General features: G+C 42.1%; 1 protein-coding gene and 2 long non-coding RNA genes across 3 annotated transcripts; 2 read left to right on the top strand and 1 right to left on the bottom strand.

The window, feature by feature from the left end:
- Window positions 1-2,561: 2,561 nt before the first annotated feature.
- Window positions 2,562-9,684, bottom strand: LOC134298739 (uncharacterized). Its single transcript, XR_010005827.1, has 2 exons — window positions 9,596-9,684; window positions 2,562-4,887 (listed from the first exon to the last, which is right to left on the bottom strand). It is a non-coding gene; the product is annotated as an uncharacterized LOC134298739 (long non-coding RNA).
- LOC107983776 (oocyte zinc finger protein XlCOF6-like) lies at window positions 4,886-6,737 on the top strand. Its single transcript, XM_062979804.1, has one exon. It carries the CDS (start codon window positions 4,995-4,997, stop codon window positions 6,036-6,038), a length of 1,044 nt encoding a protein of 347 aa, XP_062835874.1. The 5' UTR covers window positions 4,886-4,994; the 3' UTR covers window positions 6,039-6,737.
- Window positions 9,683-23,222, top strand: LOC134298738 (uncharacterized). The gene is made up of 4 exons (XR_010005826.1): window positions 9,683-9,823; window positions 14,514-14,728; window positions 20,616-20,723; window positions 21,317-23,222. It is a non-coding gene; the product is annotated as an uncharacterized LOC134298738 (long non-coding RNA).
- The last annotated feature ends 1,591 nt before the right edge of the window (window positions 23,223-24,813 follow it).

The raw sequence follows: 24,813 nt of genomic DNA on the forward strand, positions 1-24,813 counted from the left end.
TGGTGATTTTGTGAAACGAAATCCAGCATATCTATCTTGTTTGCTGTGTCATCATAAAATAATAATAATAATAATAATAATAATAATAATAATAATACTTGTGATTTTGTGATATGAAATCCAGCATATCTATCTTGTTTGCTGTGTCATACAATAAAATAAAATAATTATAATTATTAAAATGAACGTACAGTAGCAACATCATCGGAAATGGAATCCATAAAAAAGGTTCAATCCTTGCTGTCTAGAGAAACAGTTTTGGATCGGGGCAGGAGCCAAACTGCGTTGGATAGTCAAGAACGTTGGATAAGCGGGTGTTGGATAAGCGAGACTCAACTCCCAGAAGCCTCAGCTGCCGTGGTCCAAGGAGCGGGGATTCTGGGGGATGTAGTCCCAGGAAATGGGGAGGGAGGGGGAGGGAGTGGCCTCTCCAGCCTGACTGATTCCTCTCTCTCTCTCTCTCTCTCTCTCTCTCTCTCGCTGTCAATCTCTCTCTTTCTGGGGCTCCAGCTCCATCTCCCTCAGGCGAAGCCCCGCCTCTCTTTGGGCACCTGCTCACGGCCGCCATGTTTGGGCCGGGCAGACGACCAGCGAGAGGGGCTGCCTCCGATTCCTAGAGAGGCGGGAAAAGGCTCACGCGACGCGTTTCCCTCTGAGGTCACTTCCGGAGGAGCGGGGAGAGGGAAGGCCCGAATGGCGTCGGGAGAGAGAGAAAAAGGAGGAGGAGGTAAAGGGTTAGGGTTGTTTTCTCATAACAATAGTTGCCAAGTATTCATTAAAATATATTGATAGAGGTTTTCCGGGCTGTCTGGCCATGTTCCAGAAGCAGCATTCTCTCCTGACGTTTCGCCCACATTTATGGCAGGCATCCTTAGAGGTTGTGAGGTATGGAGAAACTAAGCCAGGAAGGTTTATATATATCTGTGGAAAGTCCAGGGTGGGAGAAAGAACTCTTGTCAGTTGGAGGCCAGTGTGAATGTTGTAGTTAATCACCTAAATTAGCATTGAATAGCTTCCTCTCCTGGCTTCTTCCTGCCTGGGGGTATCCTCTGTTCAGAGTCGTTAGCTGCCCCTGGTTGGAATGCTTCTGGAACATGTATTGTTTTAATCTATTTCTGTAAACCGCTCCGAGCCAAACTGGGAGTAGCAGCATACAAGTCTAATAAATAAATAAACATGGCCATACAGCCCGTAAAACATACAACAACCCTGTGATCCTGGCCATGAAAGCCTTTGACAATATATTGATAGAAATATTCACAAATATTCTCGGAAATAATAATAAAATATTATTGTGAGAAAGCTCCAGGACTTCTGTGTTCTCCAATAATAATATGCTGTGTCCAGGTTGGTTCATCAAGGGCTCTGCTATGACTGACTTCTGTGGTTGAGATAGTCTGCAGTTAGAAGCCCCAGGTAGCGCAATTAGATAAACCCTTGTGCCGGCAGGACTGCTGACTTGAAGGTTGAGTTGCTGACTGAAGGTTGCCAGTTCGAATCCAGCCAGGGAGATGAGCTTCCCTCTATCACAGTGGTTCTCAACCTGTAGGTCCCCAGATGTTTAGGCCTTCAACTCCCAGAAATCCCAGCACCTGGGGAACTACAGGCTGAGAACCACTGCTCTATCAGCTCCAGCTCCCCATGCGGGGACATGAGAAAAGCCTCCCACAGGATGGTAAAACATCAAACATCCGGGCTTCCCCTGGGCAACATCCTTGCAGGTAGCCAATTCTCTCACGCCAGAAGCGACTTGCAGTTGCTCAAGTCGCTCCTGACATGAAAAACGTCTGCAGTGCCATTCGTGTTCCTTGATTCATGTTTGAACTGTGATTCCCACGGGTAGGAAGCAGCCAGGCTTTGAATAGCAAAGCTATTATATAATATAATAATAATATAATGCTTTATTTTTATACCCCACCTCCATCTCCCCAGGGGACCTGGGACGGCTTACATGAGGCCAAGCCCGGATAAAACAAACAAAGCAAAATAAAACATCAGAAAATACAAAACACGAAAATTAAAATGAACATTTTAAAATATAAACATCATAAACATCATAAAAACATGGATTTGGCTCCCAAGTAAAAAGGATAAAATGAACTGGGTAAAGTGCAGTGAGTGAGTATTGTAAACAAGATAGTTAAAAGGTGCTACCGTCCATAGGGAAGCAACTTGGGATGGGAGATGATGTGACTATTATAAATAGGTGAGGCGTAATAAAGTGCAACAGATGAGGAAATGGTCGTAGATACAAAGACTATAATGGAGACGGGGAATCAAGCTGGCCAAGTGAAACATTCACACTTGCCTCCAGAAGACAAGAGTTCTATCTCCCACCCTGTACCTTCCACAAATATATAAACCTTCCTTGCCTCGTTGCCAACACCTCACAACCTCTGAGGATGCCTGCCATAGATGTGGGCAACATGTCAGGAGAGAATCTTCTGGAACATGGCCAGACAGGCCAGATAACTCACAGCAACCTAATAATAGTAATGGTAATAGAGCAATCTGTCACACACCAAGGCAGCGGAGCACCAAGAACCAAACACGGAGGCCAATAAAACTATCTAATATCTTTATTAAGGAAATATATAAGAAGGATAAAAGCAAGTAGAGAATATAGTCCAGAAACAGACCTTTCAAATGAGGTCTAAAATAGTCCAGGAATAGTTTGTCCAATAAATGATATTAGAGTTCAAAGATAAAATCCAATACCGAAACACTCACTATTGCCAGGCAATAGTGAGGGGAATTGTCCAAAGTCTTTCAAGGCACAAGGTAAATCCACAAGGAAGCTGGGAACAAGGCTTGAATCTAGGAAACAAGGTCCGTGGTTCAAAACGAGGCAAGGTAGTCTAACAACTTGATTCTAAGAACAAAATCCGTGGCTAAAAACACAGCAAGGCAATTCTTGGAGACTTGAACAGGTGAGGCAAGGAAACTGGATTGCGGACTTAGCGAAGTCCACACTAGGCTGGAAACATGGAATTCACTCCCGAAGCTGAGCTGTTGTCTCCGCAAAGAATCAACAGAGCCCGATACTTTTATCTGGGTCTCATTTCCCGCCAAACGGGCGTCCAGCGTTCTCTTTCCCTAGAGAACAGGGAACGAAACCCAACTTGCAGGTGTGAGACTCTCTGGATTTTCCCAGGGGAAACATGGCTACTCAGTCTCTTGCTTGGCAGCAATTCGGGCACTCCTCCGAATTTTCTCTCTCACTCCCCTATCTGCCGAGAAGGATTGCTTTCTAGCGAAGGGAGGTGAGCGTTGATCAAGGTCAGTTTTAATTGGTTCTTGGACAAGAACCTCAGGCATCTGGAAAAACTCTGGCTCTGGCTGTGAAAACCGCATGTTTTCATCCTCATCTGTCACGGTGACACTAGGCACAGGACTACAAAACCCATGAGGCATCACACAATCCATGCAGGGGGAATGCAATCAAAGCCCCCCCCCAAACAAGTGGCCGTCCAGCCTTTGTAATAATAATAACAACAACAACAACAACAACAGTAATAGGAGCAATCCCCAGGACCTTCCAGCCCAACCCCCTTCTTCCGCCTCCATGCACAGAAGGCACAATCAACCCCACTCCCAACAGATGGATGTCCAGCCTTTGTAACAATAATAATAGACATTGACAAAATCACGATCTGCCGCCTGCAAAGGGCCACCCGACTGGGATCTGCACGCATCATCCGAAAATACATCACACAGTCCTAAACGCTTGGGAAGTGTTCGACTTGTGATTTTGTGATATGAAATCCAGCATGTCTATCTTATTTGTTGTGTCATACAATAAAATACAAACCTTTATTTATATACCGCCCCATCTCCTCAAGAGGACTCAGGGCAGTTTCCAATATAAAGCAAACATTCAGTTGCCAGAAGGAAATATACAACAAAAGGTTGTATGAGGTTTCTGGATGAATGGATTTTAATCTTGGACATTCTTAAAATTTTATATAATGTGATTTTATTTTGTAATGGTATCTGTTTTATATGAACTGTTGTTTTGTAGATTGTTTTAGATGAATTGTTGTTTTTACATTGTTTTTAGGCATTGAATTTTTGCCATTTACTGTAAGCCGCTTTGAGTCTCCTCGGAGAGAAAGGCGGGGTAAAGGTGATGTAAATAAATAAATAAATAAATAAAACATAATAAAACAAGAAAATACAAATCTGCTAAAACCATCACAAAAATTAAAATCCAGTTTCAGAATGTTCCATTAACGGGTTCAAAATATCAATGTCAGAATGGACATGGCCAACGATGAGGGCTAGGCAAAGACTGGGGCACCAGAACATCATAGGGCCGGGAAGTGGATAAAGGGCAGGGCAGGGTCCCAGCTGACAACCGGGGGGCCGAGGGAATAATCCTGCTCGAAAACCTGTAGGAAGCACCAGGTTTTCCGTTCCTTGTGGAAGGAGCACAGTGCAGGGCCTTGCCTGATCTCTCTGGGAGGGCGTACCATGTGTTTATTGAATAACCTTTGAATCGGGACCAACTTTTGTCTCTGTTATATTTTCTTAGAGCGTCTGAATCTGTTCCTTGTTTATCAATCTGTGATGGCTTTTTAAGGTTTATGTGTTCATCCTTGAGAAGACACTTCATGCCTCTATTTCTTGGTATTTCCATTTTCAGCATGATCCATGAAGGGAAAAGAGGATAATGTTGGAGGCAAAGGAGGTTTGAGGCTTCATGTTTAACCTTTTGCTTCTTCTTTCTTGACCAGGGACATGAGGGTCCTATGGAGCCACCCCTGCCGTGATGAGAAACAAACCAGCATCTCGTGGATTTTTTTTTCCGTGTCAGGAGCAACTCGAGTCGCTTCTGGAGTGGATATTGAAGAATTTGGAAACCAAAGTGCAGAAAGGAAACTAGTCCTGTAGGAAAAAGAAATAATCTCAAAGTGCCAATCTTGCTGAATTCTTAAACTCACTTTAGATCACAAAGGGAAAAAACAAGAGTCAAGTGTCCATATTGCAGTTGTATGAACAATACTGTCACCATGGAGGAGAAAGCATTTAAATGTGTTGAATGTGGAAAGAGCTTTAAACAGCCTAGAGATCTGAAGACACATCAAAGGACTCACACTGGGGAGAAACCCTATACATGCCTGGAGTGTGGAAAGAGCTTCACTCAGAGTGCACACCTGCATTCACATCAAAGGACTCACACTGGGGAGAAGCCCTATACATGCCTGGAGTGTGGAATGAGTTTTACTCATAATGGAAATCTACGTTCACATCAAAGGACTCACACTGGGGAGAAGCCCTATACATGCTTGGAGTGTGGACAGAGCTTCACTCAGAGTGGACATTTGAGTTTACATCAAAGGACTCACACTGGGGAGAAACCCTATACATGCTTGGAATGTGGACAGAGCTTCACTCAGAGTGGACATCTAAGTTTACATCAAAGGACTCACACTGGGGAGAAACCCTATACATGTTGTGAGTGTGGACAGAGCTTCACTCATAGTTCAGGTCTACTTTCACATCAAACAACTCACACTGGGGAGAAACCCTATACATGCTTGGAGTGTGGCCAGAGCTTCACTCAGAGTGGACATCTACGTTTACATCAATGGACTCACACTGGGAAGAAACCCTATACATGCCTGGAGTGTGGAAAGAGCTTCATTCAGAGTGGACATCTGCATATACATCAACGGACTCACACTGGGGAGAAACCTTATATATGCCTGGAGTGTGGAAAGAGCTTCACTGAGAGTGGAAGTCTACGTTCACATCAAAGGACTCACACTGGGGAGAAACCCTATACATGTCCAGAGTGTGGACAGGGCTTCACTCATAGTGGACATCTACGTTTACATCATAGGACTCACACTGGAGAGAAACCCTATTCATGCCTGGAGTGCGGAAAGAGCTTCACTCAGAGTGGAAGTCTACGTTCACATCAAAGGACTCACACTGGAGAGAAACCATATTCATGCTTGGAGTGTGGACGCAGCTTCACTCAGAGTGCACATCTACGTTCACATAAAAAGACACACTGGGGAGGAACATTATAAATGCCTGGAATATGGAAAAAGCTTCACTCAGATGGAAGTCTACCCTATTTCCCCTAAAATAAGACAGTATCTTATATTAATTTTTGCTCCCAAAGATGTACTAGGTCTTATTTTCAGGGGATGTCTTATTTTTCCATGAAGAAGAATTCACATTTATTGTTGGACAAAAAAAGAGAACATTTATTATATACTGTACAGAGTTGTCATCACAAAACAGCATAACCATATACAGTAGAGTCTCACTTATCCAACATTCACTTATCTAACGTTCTGGATTATCCAATGCATTTTTGTAGTCAATGTTTTCAATACATCGTGATATTTTGGTGCTAAATTCATAAATACAGTAATTACTATGTAGCATTACTGCATATTGAACTACTTTTTCTGTCAATTCTGTTGTATAACATGATGTTTTGGTGCTTAATTTGAAAAATCATAACCTAATTTGGTGTTTAATAGGCTTCTCCATCTCTCCCTGTTATCCAACATATTCACTTATCCAACGTTCTGCCGGCCTGTTTATGTTGGATAAATGAGACTACTGTATCTGCTTTGAAGTGGATGATATGAGTCTAAACCAGGGGTCCCCAAACTTCTTAAACCGGGGGCCAGTTCAGTGTCCCTCAGACCATTGGAGGGCTGGACTATAGTTTTAAAAAAACTATGAACAAATAATAAAATAATAATAAAACTTTATTTATACCCCGCCACCATCTCTCCGCGGGGACTCGGGGCGGCTTACGTGGGGCAGAGGCCCAAACAACATAGGACAAAACATAGGCAACATAATACAAATCACACTATAAAAAGATAATACAATATATCAATTAAAACAAAAATACAGGATAAAAAATTGCATTTAAAACACATAAATGGTAAAATCGTAATAAAAACGGGATAGATTATTAAAAACCCTCTGGGGCGGATTAATTCATGACTATCTCTGAAGGCCTGCTGAAACATCCAAGTCTTCAGTTGTTTCTCGAAGGAGGATAGAGAGGGAGCCAACCTCATCTCCCTGGGGAGGGAGTTCCAGAGCCGGAATGGGGGCCACGGCCGAGAAGGGCCCCCCCCCCTCTCTCTCTCTCTCTCTCTCTCTCTCTCTCTCTCTCGTCCCCACCAAACGCAGTTGTGAGGAGGGCGGAAGCGAGAGGAGGGCCTCCCTGGAAGATCTCAGCGATCGGGTGGGTTCATAGGGGACGACGCGGTCACGAAGATAGGCAGGTCCCGAACCGTTTAGAGCTTTATAGGTAACTAGCTGTGCCCGGCCACGCGTTGCTGTGGCGAAGTCTGGTGGTATGGGAAATAAAGTATTGAGGAATTGGTGGTAGTTAAGGTAAAGGTTTTCCCCTGACATTAAGTCCATTATAAATGGGTTATATAGCTGTGTGGAAGGGCCTTGAGTCTGCACTGCCATATAATCTAGTTAAAATCAGATAATCTATATTTTATAGGCAGTGTGGAAGAGGCCTAAGTGAGGCCTAACTCTGCCTGTCCCCTGGGCTGAGTGGGTTGCTAGGAGACCAAGTGGGCGGAGCTTAGCCTTCTAACTGGCAGCAATTGGATAATAATAATAATAACTTTATTTTTATATCCCGCCCCATCTCCCCGAAGGGACTCGGAGCGGCTTACATGGGGCCATGCCCGACAACAATACAATAGCAACAATAAAACAAGGTCAGCAATAAAACAATGTCATATCAATAAAAACATAACATCAATGAACAGTTATAAAAGTCAGCGCACGGCATAAAATTGTTAAAAACAGGGCTAAAAACGTGGAGCTGGGCCCAGAGGAAAAAAACAATTATTCCTCTCCCTCTAATTAGGACTTTATTTTCTTTTCTTTTTGTTGTATGAACGTAGAGGCATGGATGAGGGGTTGTGCTGCCAAGTTTAGTGTTTCTGGGATGTGCAGTTTTGTTGTTTTGTCCTAGGCCGAAATTTCATTACCCTTTTAAATATATAGATAACCTGCACCTTAAATTGGGCTCGGAATATAATCGGCAGCCAGTGGAGCTGCTTGAACAGGGGGGTTGACCGCTCCCTGTAAGCAGCTCCAGTTAGTAACCTGGCTGCCGACCGTTCTACCAACTGCAATTTCCGGACTGTCTTCAAGGGCAGCCCCACGTAGAGTGCGTTACAGTAATCCATCCTTGAGGTAACCAGAGTGTGGACCACCGTGGTCAAGCCAGACTTCTCGAGGTACGGTCGCAGTTGGCGCACAAGTTTTAGTTGTGCAAAGGCCCTCCCGACCACCACTGACACCTGATTTAATTTTTGTTAAATGTCAAAGTGTGTTAAAGCGCTGAGCTGCTGAACTTGCAGACAGAAAGGTCCCAGGTTCAAATCCCGGGAGCTGACTGGGTGCCCGCTGTTAGCTCCAGCTTCTGCCAACCTAGCAGTTCAAAAACATGCAAACGTGAGTAGATGAATAGATACCGCTCTGGCGGGAAGGTAAGGGCGCTCCATGCAGTCATGTCAGTGGCCACATGACCTTGGAGGTGTCTACGGACAACGCCGGCTCTTTGGCTTAGAAATGGAGATGAGCACCAAAGTCCCAGAGTCGGTCACGACTGGACTTAACGTCGGAAGAAACCTTTAACCTATGCAGAGCTTGGAATCAATTCATGGAGGGTTTTTTAAAAGTCATTAAGTTGTTGAATAACAATGTTAACATCTTGAGTAAAGAATTGCCTTTTTAATGGTTAATACAACATTATTATTTAGTCGAGGGCCCTGCAGTTTAGACTGCGGTGGTGACTTTATCTTGAGCTTTTGTTCCGGAGGTGCGTGTGCTGCCCTTTTCAGCTAAATCCTTTCCTTATCTGTCACACTGTTATTTTATTTGATACCTGTGTTTGTCCTTCGTGGCGTCTGTGGAAATGCGCACATGTGGGCGTCGGTGCATCAATCAACGGAAGCGTCTGGAAAGCCCGGATGGTGGCGACGGGCCCGCCCACCCGCCCCCCCACCCCCCACCTCCACCTGGGGGAGATTTAGCCTGAGGAGGGGCTGCGGAGGAGGAGGGGCTGCGGAGGAGGAGGAGGGCCCGCCCACCCCCACCCCCACCCCCACCTCCACCTGGGGGAGATTTAGCCTGAGGAGGGGCTGCGGAGGAGGAGGGGCTGCGGAGGAGGAGGAGGGCCCGCCCACCCCCACCCCACCCCCCACCCCACACCTGAGGGAGATTTAGCCTGAGGAGGGGCTGCGGAGGAGGAGGAGGGGGGCCCGCCCACACCCACCCCCACCTCCACCCCCACCTGGGGGAGATTTAGCCTGAGGAGGGGCTGCGGAGGAGGGGGGGCTGGGGGGGAGGAGGAGGAGGAGGAGGGGGGCCCGCCCACCCCCACCCCACACCTGAGGGAGATTTAGCCTGAGGAGGGGCTGCGGAGGAGGAGGAGGGGGGCCCGCCCACACCCACCCCCACCTCCACCCCCACCTGGGGGAGATTTAGCCTGAGGAGGGGCTGCGGAGGAGGGGGGGCTGGGGGGGAGGAGGAGGAGGAGGAGGGCCCGCCCACCCCCACCCTAACCCACCCCGCCCACGCCCACCTGGGGGAGATTTAGCCCGAGGGGGGGCCGTGGCCTCGGGTCCTTCTTTCGCCGCCCTTCGGAGCAGCAGCAGCAGCAGAGGCGTCTCTCCAGTTTACCGACTTTAAAACCGTGACTCGGGCTGTTCTGGGATAATTCTTTGACTGGACTGTGTTTGGACCGCTCTCTTCGCCTCTCTGTCTCCAAGCCCGACCCGGACTCCGCGACGACTTCTGTCTCTTCAGACCGGTCTGTATCATGGCTGCTCTTTCTTAAAATTGTGCTTCTTGGGGGACAGGCTTCTTGAAGCCCGGACACGCCCGCCCGCCCGCCCGATGCGCCTGGTTTGCATTCCGTGGGTCCTTGTCCCGCGTTGCGTGGGCTCGGCCTCCTCGGGCGAAGACAGAACGCGCCTCTCGGTTGCGGCGCCTGAGCGGCCGGCACTAGGACCCCGGTTCTCCCTGGCCTGCCTTGAATGAGATCAGTTTGACCCTGCCTTGGCAGCCTAGAAATATTAGACTATTTTAGGGAGATTGAAGTATGCATTTAAGCATGCAACCCTAACGGCGCTCCATGCAGTCATGCCCGTGGCCACATGACCTGGGAGGTGTCTACGGACAACGCCGGCTCTTCGGCTTAGGAATGGAGATGAGCACCAGCCCCAGAGTGACTCATAACTGAAACAGAAGCGCCGCCCTTTACAGCCACGAGAATGGCGTTTTATTTTTATTAGCAGAGGTGGGTGCTGGCATTTTGGCAACAAAATTCAACTTTCTTCTATTATTTGGCGATAAATTCTCAAAATCATTTTAGTACAGCAACTGAAATTTAATATAGCCATGTATTCTTGGCTAAAGCACAAGGATGTTTGATAAATGGATTTTAACCCTATGTTTTTATATTTTCATACTGTATTAATTGTTTGTAATGGATGTTATTTACTGTTATGTTTATGTGTTGGCATAGAATTGTTGCCAGTTGTGTACGCCAGTTGTGTATTATATTGTTCTGCATTATTCTATCCCAGTAATTATTTCATATTAAAGTAGAATCTCACTTATCCAACACTCACTTATACAGTGTTCTGGATTATCCAACGCAGTCTGCCTTTTCATAATGTTTTTGTAGTCAGTGTTTTAAATTCATTGTGATATTTTAGTGGTAAATTTGTAAATACAGTACAGTAGAGTCTCACTTATCCAACATAAATGGGCTGGCAGAACGTTGGATAAGCGAATATGTTGGATAATAAGCAGGCATTAAGGAAAAGCCTATTAAACATCAAATTAGGTTATGATTTTACAATTGAAGCACCAAAACATCATGTTAGACAACAAATTTGGCAGAAAAAGTAGTTCAATGCGCAGTAAAGCTATGTAGTAATTACTATATTTATGAATTTAGCACCAAAATATCACGATATATTGAAAACTGACTACAAAACTGTGTTGGATAATCTAGAACGTTGGATAAGAGAGTGTTGGATAAGTGAGACTCTTCTGTAATTACAACATAGCATTACTGAGCATTGAACTACTTTTTCTATCAAATTTGTTGTATAATATGATGTTCTGATGCTTAATTTGTATAACGATTACCTATTTTGATGTTTAATTGGCTTTTCCTAAATCCCTTCTTATTATCCGACATATTCACTTATCCTGCCGGCCTGTTTATGTTGGATAAGTGAGACTACTGTATATTGATAATCTTATATTATCTGCTCAGAACTGGATTATATGAGGCCCCTTCTTCACAGCTGTATAAAATGCACACTGAAGTGGATTATATGGCAGTGTGGAGTCAAGATAATCCAGTGCAAATGAGATAATCTGTGGAAGAAGCTTAAGTGAGGCCTAAATCTGCCTGTCCCCTAACTGAACCCTGGCTGTCCCTTGGCTGAGTTGGTTGCTAAATGGGCAGAGATTAGCCCTCTAAACTGGCAGCAATTGGATAAAAGCAATTATTGCTCTCCCTCTAATTAGGACTTTATTTTTCTTTTCTTTTTGTTGTATCAACCTAGAGGCGTGGATGATGGGTTGTGTTGTCAAATTTTGAGGTTTGGGGGGCCTGTAGTTTTGTTGTTTTCTCGGTCGCCGTGATGCCATCACTCTTTTATATATATAGATATATAAAAGATATATATCTATATATAGATGAGTCTCACTTATCCAACATAAACGGGCCGTCAGAAGCTTGGATAAGCAAATATCTTGGATAATCAGGAGGGATTAAGGAGAAGCCTATTAAACATCAAATTAGGTTATGATTTTACAAATTAAGCACCAAAACACCATGTTAGACAACAAATTTGGCAGAAAAAGTAGTTCAATACGCAGTAGTGCTATGCAGTTCTCAGCTGGGTTGCTTTGAATAGAAAAGGGGCTGTTTTGTGTGTTATTTTAGGATTCTGGCTGGCCAACGAAGATGTAGTTTTAATATGTGGGTCCCAGTGTGTTTTGTGAACAATGTCTGGCCCGAGGCATTGGGGTCTCTCTTTCTTACACAATTCACAGCCAAGCAGGACATGTGCGATATCCTCCACCTCTGATGCTCCACAAATACAAAACCGTTCCTTGTCTGGGACGTGGTTAAACCTTCCGGGTTTGACCATCGTATCCAGCTGCTCAAAACGGGCTCTGGTCAATACCCTCCTGAGGTGTTTAGGCATTTCTGTCTTCTGATATTGGGCTGTTTGGAAAGTATGTTTAAAGCGACTTTGCCATTTCAATGAGCCAGCTTCACTGAGGGTAGCCATGTCTTTTTGGGCTTCTCTATCCAGTACTTTGTCACTTTGTCAAACCAGGGTGCTCTGCTCAAGTAAGGACCTTTTTAGGAGAGGATTTTGGAACAAGGTATTCCTTTAAACTACCTTACTTAGGTGATCCCTCGAAGTTTGAGGATGATGGTCCTCCGTTTCCGGTGTCTTGGGGGGGGGGGGTGTCCGCAGGTGAGCCTCAATTCTGGGAATTGTAGTTCACCCACTCCAAACAGAATATTTAACATTGAAAGACAAATCATGCCTTTTTCAAATGACCCCAAGCTAGTTTGTTACAAGAAAAACCTCCCAGTGCAAAGGCTCTCTTCCTCCTTGGCAAGATTTCCCCCAAGTTTCCTTTTCATCTTGAACCTTTTCGTGGCTGAAAACACAACAAGACCCCAGGAAGCCTCCACTCGCAGGGCCTTCCTCCCCCTCCCCGTGGGGACGATGGGCATGCCAGTCCCTCCAGACCAAACCAGCACATGGAGGAGTTTCCAGGGTGGGGCTCTCCGGGGTCCCCTCGTCCTCGGCAATGAGCTCAGCACTTTATTCCTCCAAGTCACAGCAAGAAAACCCTTCTCACTCCTCCCATTCGGTGACTCTTCTCACTCTGAGCAAGAACCATCCGGCTACATACAGCTGCTCTGAGTCCCCTTCGGGGTGAGAAGGGTGGGATATAAATGTAGTAAATAAATGCAGTAAATAAATAATTTTAGACTTGGGCTCGGCCAAAGTCTGACATGACTTGAAGGCACACAACAACAACAACAACAACAATCCTAATTAACTTGACTATCTCATTGGCCAGTAGCAGGCCCAGACTTTCCATTGAAATCCTAATAGGTTTATGTTGGTTAAAATTGTTTTCATTTTTAAATATTGTATTGTTCTTTCGTTGTTGTTGTTGTTGCATTACTAATAAGACATGTGCAGTGTGCATAGGATTTTGTTTGTATTTTTTTTTCAAATGATAATTCAGCCCCTCCACAGTCTGAAGGATTGTGGACCGGCCCCCTGCTTCAAAAGTTTGGGGACCCCTGGATTAGATTGACAGAAGGGAGGTCAAGATGAAGTTTTTGACCCTAAAAATGTAGGAAAAGAGATCTAGAGCAGTGGTTCCCAAACTTATTTGGCCCACTGCCCCCTTTCCAGAAAAAATATTACTCAGCACCATCTGGAAATTAATTTAAAAAAATTAATAGCAATTAAACTGAAAGATATACAGTATATACTCGAGTATAAGCCGACCTGAATATAAGCCGAGGCACCTAATTTTACCACAAAAAAACCTGGGAAGACATTGATTCCAGTATAAGCCGAGGGTGGTAAATTTCAGAAATAAAAATAATACCCAATAAAATGACATTAATTGAGGCATCGGTAGGTTAAATGTTTCTGAATATTTACAGAAAACTAATTTAAGATAAGACTGCCCAACTCTGATTAAATCATTACTCCCATCTGTTGCCTATGTTTTGTCCTATGTTGTTTGGGCCTCTGCCCCATGTAAGCCGGCCCGAGTCCCCGCGGGGAAATGGTGGCGGGGTATAAATAAAGTTTTATTGTTATTATTATCTTCCTCAATGTAAATGTGCTTATGTATCCTTTTAATAATAATAGAGTAAAATAATACATGTAATAATAATAATAATAGAGTAAAATAATACATATAATAATAATAATAATAATAGAGTAAAATAATAGATGTAATAATAAATAGAGTAAAATAATAGATGTAATAATAATAATATCGGAGTGAAATAATAAATATATTAATAATAATAAAAACAGAGTAAAATAAATGCAATAGTAGCAACAATAATAGAGAAAAATAATAAATGTACCATATATTCTCGAGCATAAGCTGACCCATATATAAGCCAACCAGGACCCTCACTGGAGTATAAGCCGAGGGGGGCTTTTTCAGTCTTAAAAAGAGGGCTGAAAAACTAGGCCTATACTCGAGTATATACAGTAATAACAAAAGTCTACAAAAAATTATTAGAATGGGCACCTGTGGCCATCACCGCCCCCCGGATCTCTGCAGTGCCCACCAGGGGGCGGTAGCGCCCACTTTGGGAGTTCCTGGTGTAGTTTAATGTAACAATATCTAATGCTTATATAGTGCTAATGTTGTGCTAAACTAATAATATAATATGTTGTATGTCTGTTCGACAGCGATGGCGGCGGCCCAGAGACTGACCATTGAGGACAAGAAGAGGAAGATCTTCAACTGATGGGTTATGGATTATGACGTCAAGGCCACAGAGGCGTTCTATGAAGGGCACCAGAAAAATCCAAAGAATCCTACTGCGTTGTTCAAGATGAGCTTAACGGGAGAGGCCGCGAGTGGGACTCGGAACACGCCAATCCCGTCCCCTTGATCAGGTCATGTAAGTGTTATTTATTTCTATAATTGTATTTTTACTTTGCTTAATAATATTGTTAAGACTTAACTTTATGCTTGCAGAGTCTCAGCGCCTTCCAGTAGCTTACATCTGCTCAGTACTTTCAGTCTGCTTCCATAGTAGACTCTTGAGCACATGCCCGGCCATTGTCAGTTTTTACTACTGTCTTTCCCCTAGTCTAGATGATATTACAGACTTACCACAGAACGTAGTATCTTGTCCAAGTAGTAGTAGGTTTAATTACATATAGACGTCACGACATCAAAAGGAAAAGGAATGGGGGAGGGAAAATACACTGAACATGGTTCCTTATATACAATACATACACATAGTAATCACTGATTGGTTACCAACTAATTAACCCAACCCAAACTCAGGATTGCATCATTGACAATCACCTAGAGTAGGCCCAAACACATTCCCCAAATGATTCCCAATAGAAGCCCATTAGCAGTGCATGACTCAGTAAAACCTAACACCCCTCCTCATGCACTGACTAAACCTAACATTTCTGAAAACTTTAGAAACTTTTCTTCACCTAAAGCTTTTGTCAACACATCTGCAAAATTTTCCTCACTTCTTACATAGTTCAAACACATCTCACCATTGCTAACTAATTCTCTTACATACGCATGTCTAACACCAATATATCTAGACCTAGCTTTCAGACTCTCCATTTTTGCCAAATCTATACACGTTTGTGAATCTACAAAAACTTGAACTTTATCTTCCAAACTAATACCAGCATCTTCAACTAACTTCTTGATCCACATCATTTCCTTACATGCTTCCGTCAAACTGGCAAACTCAGCTTCAGAAGTTGACAAACAAACAACCGCTTGTTTTCTAGACTTCCAACTCAAAAGACAATCTCCTAACTTAATCACAAAACCACTCACAGATTTGTGATTTTCTACATCAGCAAAACTGCTGTCACTATAGACCGACAAAACACTCTTATCAAAAGGTTTCACCTCAAAAACCTTATTGATCGATCCTTTCAAATACCTCAATACTCTCTTCAAACCATTCCAATCTGTGCAACTTGGACTTTGAACTCTTCTACTCAAAACTGATACAGCATAAGAAATATCAGGCCTAGTCAATCCAGCAATGTACTGGAGACTCCCTACGATAGACCTATATAACTCAGGAAACTTAAACTTCTCACCAGCAACTTGTTTTAAAAACTCCACTGCCATTGGTGTGGCTGCACACTTAGCATCAGACAAACCAGTCTTCTCCAACAACTTGCTTATTTTATCACACTGACTTAGCAAAATTCTGTGCTCAGTTCTGACTACACTTAAGCCCAAATATTTGCTGACATTTCCTAAATCTTTGATACGCAACTTTTTACTCAGACTTCTATGAACTTCGTCAACAACATCGTGATTCTGTGCTAACACAAGTACATCGTCAACAAACACAACTAACAACACCTGTTCATTACCAGAACCACGTATATAGAAACACGCATCTTGAGAGCTTCTTGTAAAACCCAAACTACACAACAAACCGTGCAAATGATGGCTCCAATTTCTCGCTGATTGCTTTAATCCATATAATGCTCTGTTCAATCTGTATGTACCAGTAGGAGAATCATCCTCAAAACCAGGAATTCTTGACATAAACACTGTCTCATCCAAGTTTGCATTTAGATATGCAGTTTCGACATCGAAATGTCTTACCACTAACTGCTTGGCACAGGCCACAGACAAAACCAACCTGAGTGTCTCACACTTGACCGTAGGAGCAAACACTTCATCATAATCTTCAAATAACTTTTGTTGAAAACCCTTTGCAACAAGTCTAGCCTTATAAACAAAACTACCATCTTCCACTACCTTTCTACGAAAAACCCACCTACAGCCAATTACATTGCTGTCTTTTGGTGGCTCCACCACTGACATCACATTAAGTCTCTTTAACGAATTAAACTCCTTCTTCATTGCCATTTTCCACAACTCTTGCTCACTTGGAGACCTTTCCAAAACTTCAGCATAACTTAGAGGTTCAGTCCACTGTCCTGATACCTGACCAACCTGAAATCTTTTAGGCGGTACTCCCTTATTCTTTCTTTCACTTCGCCTAACCACTGGTACAATTTTCTCTGTTTTTACAACCTTCCTTTTATTTAAAGACTCGTCTTCTTCACTGGAAGAACTTTCACCCTTTTCATATCTTTTCCTCTTACTAATCTGTTCAGAAACATCACTGCCACCTTCCAATGAATCTTCTGCATCTATCAACTCTCTTTTCACATTCTCCATGTTTGTGGTTAACTGATGCCCCATGGGCAAAAACACTTCTTCATTCGCATGAATCCTATCCCATCCTGAGTGCACATCAAATTTCACACTCCTTGAAACAACCACTCTTTTGTCAGGACCCAAAAAACGGTACCCTTTAGTAAAAGCTTCATACCCTAAAAACCTCATTTTTCTCCAAATTTGGCTCCTCTTAGCACGCTGCTGCACTGGCACAAGCACATGTGCAAAACTACCAAACACACGAAGAAATTTTAAATCCGGCTTCTTCCCAAAAAACAGACTGTATGGGGTATCATTAATACTGGAAGACCACACACGATTCAGAACATAACTAGCTGTATTAATGGCCTCCGCCCAAAAACCACTACTCATCTGAGCATCTTCAAGCATCCGCTTCATCATCCCCTCCAAGAGTCCTAACCACCTCTCTGCAACTCCATTTTCTGCTGAACTGTGCGGATTACTCCTTTGATGAATCATACCACGATCCTTGAACAACTTATCCATTTTTTCATTAACAAACTCAGTTCCCCTGTCAGTTTGCACCTTCATCACACGCTTACCTGGGAACTGCCGTTCAACCAGATTAAGCCACTGTTTAAACTTTTCAAAAACTTCATGTTTTCCTTTTAACACATAAACAAAATTGAACCGAGAAAAATCATCCACTATTATCAGGAAAAATCTAGCCCCTCCCAAGCTCAAAGGCATTGGGCCTGCAACATCACAATGAACTAACTGAAGAATGTCACTAGTCCTTCTTAAACTTTTTCTAGTCACAGAATATCTCTTCAATTTTGTTCTATTACAAATGTTACAATCAAGAAAATTATCACAGTTAGACAGCTTTAACCCACATGAAAGCACAGTGTTCTTTAGAGCTTTGTAACCCACATGTCCCATCGTCCTATGGAATGCATGTATACAATTCATATGCAGAGGAACATTTTTTAAACAATTTAAATCATTGTCAAAATCCCCATTAGTAAAAAATAAACCATTCTTTTCAACCAACTTTGTAGCAATTCCATTATCCTTGCACACAATTTGATTACTTTCATTTTTGAAAATCACATCAAAACCTTGTTTAAGTAACAGAGAAACACTTAACACATTGTGTTCTATCTCCTTTACAAACAAAACATCAGAAATTATTGTCTTTAAACTGTTCACAAACACATTGCCTTGCATTTGAACATTTAAAATTTTTCCATCAGCTAAACATACATAATTAATACTGGGTGAATGAGCATCTAACAAAACATTTTCTTTATTCACAATGTGAAAACAGCTCCCAGAATCCACAATGAAAATGAGACCATTCTGATTACTGTTCATCCTATCAATTAACATTAGTCTTTGCCTTGAAAAACCTTGACGCGAAGCATCCTTATCCTCTACAGCTGGTTTGACAAAAGTTTTTCTTCTCCCCTTATCTTTTGCCGGACAGTTTTTGGCAAAATGCCCTGGACGCTTGCAAAAATAACAAGTTTTAATTGCAGCACAAGTGTTTGTACACTGTTGAGAAGAACTAGATCCAGAAAAGTCTTTCCTTTTCATCTCTTGGCAGCTTTGAAATTCCAAAAGTTTATTTACAATCAGATTAGGTGTAAGTTGATCATCTGGCAGCACACTTAACGAACCCACAAGCGTATCATAGCCTTTGTTTAAAGCAGAAAGTAACACCATAGCTTTATGCTCTTCAGAAAACTCTAGTTTTCTAGCAGATAAGTCATTAAATAAACACATCATGTTATCAATAAACAGTTTCACATCCTCCCCAACATTTAGCTTCATGCTGTAAAGCCTTCTACACAAGGTAACTTTTGCTCCAGCTGACGGTCTTTGTAGCAGCTCCTTTAAACCATTCCAGGTCTCCTCTGCAGTTTTAAAGTTTCTCACATGGCAGAGCATTCGATCACTCAAACTGAGAATAATAGTAGCTCTTGCTTTTTCATCCAACTCGACTTCTTCTTCCTTGGTTGGATCTGGTCTGGTCTGAACAGATTTCCATAATCCTTCTCTAATCAGTAGGCACTGCATCCGTTCAGCCCACAACAGGTAATTCTCCGAAGTCAGCTTTTGAAAAGAAAACAGAGCAGCTCCAGCCCCTCCTTGGCTTGGTAACGCCATCGTCAGATAAGGTTAGTAACAAAAAATAATAACAACCCTATCTAGACAAGATAATATATTTGCTTGTCTGAGCAGAATGTAATACCACTAGAAAAGGAAAAAAACAAATAGAAAAACTGACAAAACACAGACAATCTAGCCCAAAGAGATTCCACCTGGACTTGCAGCAGAGACCATAGTAGCAGAGACAGCTTTCTGGTTCTTCTGGTTTTTCTGGTTCTTCTGGTTCTTCTGGTTCTTCTGGGCCCATAACCTGTTAAGACTTAACTTTATGCTTGCAGAGTCTCAGCGCCTTCCAGTAGCTTACATCTGCTCAGTACTTTCAGTCTGCTTCCATAGTAGACTCTTGAGCACATGCCCGGCCATTGTCAGTTTTTACTACTGTCTTTCCCCTAGTCTAGATGATATTACAGACTTACCACAGAACGTAGTATCTTGTCCAAGTAGTAGTAGGTTTAATTACATATAGACGTCACGACATCAAAAGGAAAAGGAATGGGGGAGGGAAAATACACTGAACATGGTTCCTTATATACAATACATACACATAGTAATCACTGATTGGTTACCAACTAATTAACCCAACCCAAACTCAGGATTGCATCATTGACAATCACCTAGAGTAGGCCCAAACACATTCCCCAAATGATTCCCAATAGAAGCCCATTAGCAGTGCATGACTCAGTAAAACCTAACAAATATGTTATTATGTTTGCTATGTAATGTTTGTGTTGTTTTTATGATTGGAAACCGCCCTGAGTCCCATCCAGGAGATAGAGCGGTATATAAATAAAGTTTTATTATTATTGACACAACGACGTTGTATGACACAGCAAACAAGATAGTCATGCTGGATTTCGTATCACAAAACCACAAGTCGAACACTTCCCAAGTGTCTAGGACTGTGTGATGTATATTATTATTATTATTATTATTATTATTATTATTATTATTATTATTATTATTATTATTAACAACTGCAAAAGGCCACCCTGCTGGGATCTGCACGCATCATATGAAAATACATCACACAGTCCTAGACACTGGGAAGTGTCCGACTTGTGATTTTGTGATACGAAATCCAGCATATCTATCTTGTTTGCTGTGTCATACAATAAAATAATAATATAATGCTAATATTGTGCTATGGCAATAATATAATATATTGTATGTACATACAGCTGCTCTGAGTCCCCTTTGGAGTGAGAAGGGCAGGATATAAATGTAATAAATAAATGTTGTACATGAATAAATAAATAATATTAGGCTTAGGCTTGCCCAGAGTCTGAAATGACTTGAAGGCACAGAACAGGAATCCTAATTCACTTGACCACCTCATTGGCCAGAAGCAGGCCCACACTTCTGATAGGTTTATGTTGGTTACAATGGTTTTCATTTTTAAATATTGCATTGTATTGAGTGGGGGTCCATGGGGCTCTCCTCCCTCCCTCCCTCCCTCCCTGCAGCGTGTTCGGGACCAGATGGAGCAGGAGAACATCGGTGACCTGGAGGCCAAAGTTCAGGCCCAGAAAGCGGCCAAAGAGGAGCCGGAAGCTGAAAGAGCGACACAAGAGGTGAGAAGCTGGGCAGGGCGAGTGGGTGGGTGGGCTGCTGTTGCCCCTCTGCCCTTCACCCTTCGTTTATTCATTTATGTATTTCGTCTATTTATGTCCCCCGAAGGGGACTGGGGCCGCTCACAGAAATATCAAATAAAAACAACAACCGTATACAGCACCCGTTATAAAATCTCAACATTAGCCTATGATATAAAAACACGCTTCATAAAACATAGAATCAACACCAGCGAGGTTACAGTATCAGGGGAGCCAAAGTGCGCCTCATACGTTATGAATTCAGGATAAGAAATAAAGTGCAGCAAATTCATTTGGAGTCAGTTTCATCGAATCCTAGAATCGTACTCTGATTCTTAAACCTTACTTTCAACCTTACTTTTGCCCAGCTCATTTTATGTTTTTATTGCTGTGTTTCTCAAGTGTTTTATAATGACTGTGATTTTTAATGCCTTTAAATTTATTTGTGTGTTTTTGTATTTGATATTATTGTATGTTGGTTTTATATCTGTAAGCCGCCCCGAGTCCCTCTGGGGAGATGGTGGCGGGGTACAAAACTAAAATAATAATAATAATTATTATTATCTTATTTTCAGAGACCTGCCGGAAACCACGCCTTGAGTGCTGGATCCTCCTCCTCCGCTGCCGCCACCGGTCCGTGCGGAGGGGCCCCCGGGAAGCGGATCGTCCGGAACCAGGCCCTGGACATTGTGCCACGGGAAACGGTCAGCCAGGAGGACCAAGGCGGCCGAGGTGGAGCCGGGGGGGCTGGAGCGGTGTGCGGACTACGCCAGGGCAGGAGGCGCCGTCCTCTCGGGGGCGCAGGCAAGGCCCCTCCGTTTTAAAATGTTTTAATAAATGATGTTTCATATATATCTCTTTTAAATTCGTCTTTTAACAAATGATGTTTTAATTTAATAATGATAATGATAATATCTGCCATTTAAAATAATATATGTTTTAAATGACATTTTATATACATATAATAATAATAATAATAATAATAATAATAATAATAATAATAAAACTAACAGAAAAGTGACCACTCTAAAACTGAAAAAAAAAATGGGACTTACAGCTCTAACACAAACCCCTTTTATTATGGATAAGAAATCTGGGAATAAAGAAAACCATGACAACTAAACCTGCAAATGAGAAGGGCAAACTGTATTTAAATGTTGAATCAAGGTGTGTGGCAATGAAAACCAAATACATAACAAAAGAGGATCAATGCAAGATTTATTGTGATAACAAACAAGACGGTGAAAAGCAATAGATGATGATCAAAGTAGTGAACCTATGTTGTGCAAAACAGAATATGAAAAATAATGTCTGAAGTAAGGCAATTGAATCCAAACCCATGCCACCAACACAGAGGCAGGAATAATACAATTTTATTTCTACCCCTCCACCATCTCCCCAAAGGGACTCAGGGCGGCTAACAAAATACAGCAAAGTGCTCTATATAGACAATCATAAATCTCAACGATAAAACCATAGGATTACAATAACACATATACATAATTACAATGTAAAACATTAAAATTCATAAAATGTATTCATAGCTGCAGATAAAAACAGCTCAGTGTTGACGTGATGCCAACAGTAAGTCCTTTGCCTTTGAACATCATTTATTACTACTCTAGATTAGACATTAAACCCCATTTTGGGATAAAACCAGGTCTATACACCTCTCCCGTGTCAGCAGGTTTGACCCTTATAGATCTGTCCCTTTTTTTGCAAAATATTATTTATTTGCAGTATTTATATTCCGCCCTTTCTTCTCACCCCAAAGGGGACTCAGGGTGGATCACAATGAACATATATATGGCAAACGTTCAATGCTATCAGACAAACAACATACAGTATAGACACACACAGAGGCATTTAGCATGTCCAGCTTCATGAGGTATGCTCGATTCCAGCCATAGGGGGAGCTGTTGGTTCACCGTCCACTAGTGACACCGAGTGCTGTACTTCCTCATTCCTTTCCACTTGTTGCTGGCAGTTTTATGGTGTTGTAAATTAGTTAAATTAGCCTCCCGCATAAAGCGTACCTAAATTTCCTAGTTGACAGAGGCAACTGTCTTTCGGGCTGCTTAAGTAAACAGTAAGCCAGGCTATTTAATGGTCGGGGGCTGCAAAAATGAGATATGAATATATGGCCTATTGACAGACCCCACCTGGACATGGAAAGCGCCTTAAATGTATATTTAAATGTATAATTATGTATATTTTAATGTATATTCTTAATTTTATTGTAATTCTTAATCTTGATGGATTTTTAGATTTGGGGTGCTTTGAATGCGATTTCCTGCTTCTTAGCGGGGGGTTGGACTGGATGGCCCATGAGGCCTCTTCCAACTCTACTATTCTATGATTCTATGATGAAAACTGTTTTTGATGTGTATGTTTATATTGTAAGCCACCCTGAGTCCTCTGATGGGTGAGAAGGGCGGGGTAGGAGTGATGTAATAAAATAAAAGTAAGTAATAAACCCGACCCGGGCTTTGAACTCATGACCTCTCGGTCAGTAGTGATTTATTGCAGCTGGTTACTAGCCAGCTACGTCACAACCCGGCCCTAAGAATATTAAACAATATTATTCAAAAGAGGAAAAAGCAAAAATACAAAAAGGCAGAAATTGTATATAATGCTTGAACTACACAGCAAACTGTTACATAAAATACAAAACTAAATCAGAAAGAAAAACACCAAACAGATACCTACACGGACACACAAACTGAACAAAACAATGAACAAACAGGAATATGGATACATTTCTACAAGCTACATTCTGTCTTATCCCTTATTATTCTACTCCCTTTAGATGTTATATAATCGCAGTTCTATTTTTGATAACATTCCTCCAATTAATAAACTTTACAACTAACATTTGCCCATATTCTTGTAGTTTGTTCCTTTAGGCTAATTTGAAGAAATCCATAAACCATTCTTTTTGCATTGGAATAAGCTGATCCTTCCATCTCTGCACATAGACAATTCTTACTGTGTTTATTCAATATGTAAAGCTCTAACATTCTGAAAAAACCCCTCTGGCTTCATTTAACTTTAATTACTTTTCGGGTGGAATGTATTTTATTTCACTCTTTCTACAATACACCACATATGACAAAGTGCCCCAACATTCTACCTGCATTTCCAACATTTACAAGAGTTGCTTCCAATATTTACAATTCACACCAGACTCTCTGATGTCAACTATAACCATTCTCTCCAGTGTGAATTCTATGATGTTTATGTAGACCAGGGGTCCTCAAACTTTTAAAGTGGAGGTCATGTTCATGGTCACTCAAACTGTTGAGGGGCCGAATTATTTGAAATAAATATGAACAAATTCCTATGCACACTGCACATGTCTTATTTGTAGTGCAAAAAAACCCCAACAACATTTTATTTATTTATTTACTACATTTATCCCCCACCCTCTCACCCCAAAGGGGACTCAGAGCGACTTACAAGTTGTATGTACATAACATATATTATTGGCACAGCAAAAAATTAGCATTATATATTACTATATTGTACTATACCACTGTACTGTAATGTTATTAGTAATATTATATTTAATATATAATTAATATTATTATATTGTATTATTATATTACATTATAATATTATTATCAATATTATATGTATACACAATATAACCCTAACCCTAGCTGTGCCCGGCCACGTGTTGCTGTGGCTTATGGTAATCATTTGTTGGCCAGGTGGAATAGCAGTGAATAGCCTTGCAGCCTCAAAGCCTAGCTGTTTTCTTCTTATGCAAATCTTGTTTGGTGAGCTGGAATACAATGGAATAGGCTTGCTGCTTGGAAGGCTGGGTACTTGTGAGCCTAAGTCTAAACTGAGGGCGAGGGCCAGGTAAATGGCCTTGGAGGGCCCCATCCGGCCCCCGGGCCTTAGTTTGGGGATCCCTGATGTAGACAGTCACTCCGTGTGAAGCTTTTTCCACACTCCACGTGTTTACAGGGTTTCTCCCCCGTGTGAGTTCTTAGATGTGCATGTGGATGCCCACTCAAAACAAAGCTCTTTCCACACTCCGGGCATGTATAGGGTTTCTCCTTTG

Source organism: Anolis carolinensis, chromosome 4, assembly GCF_035594765.1.
Source record: "Anolis carolinensis isolate JA03-04 chromosome 4, rAnoCar3.1.pri, whole genome shotgun sequence".
Taxonomy (NCBI): Eukaryota; Metazoa; Chordata; class Lepidosauria; order Squamata; family Dactyloidae; genus Anolis; species Anolis carolinensis.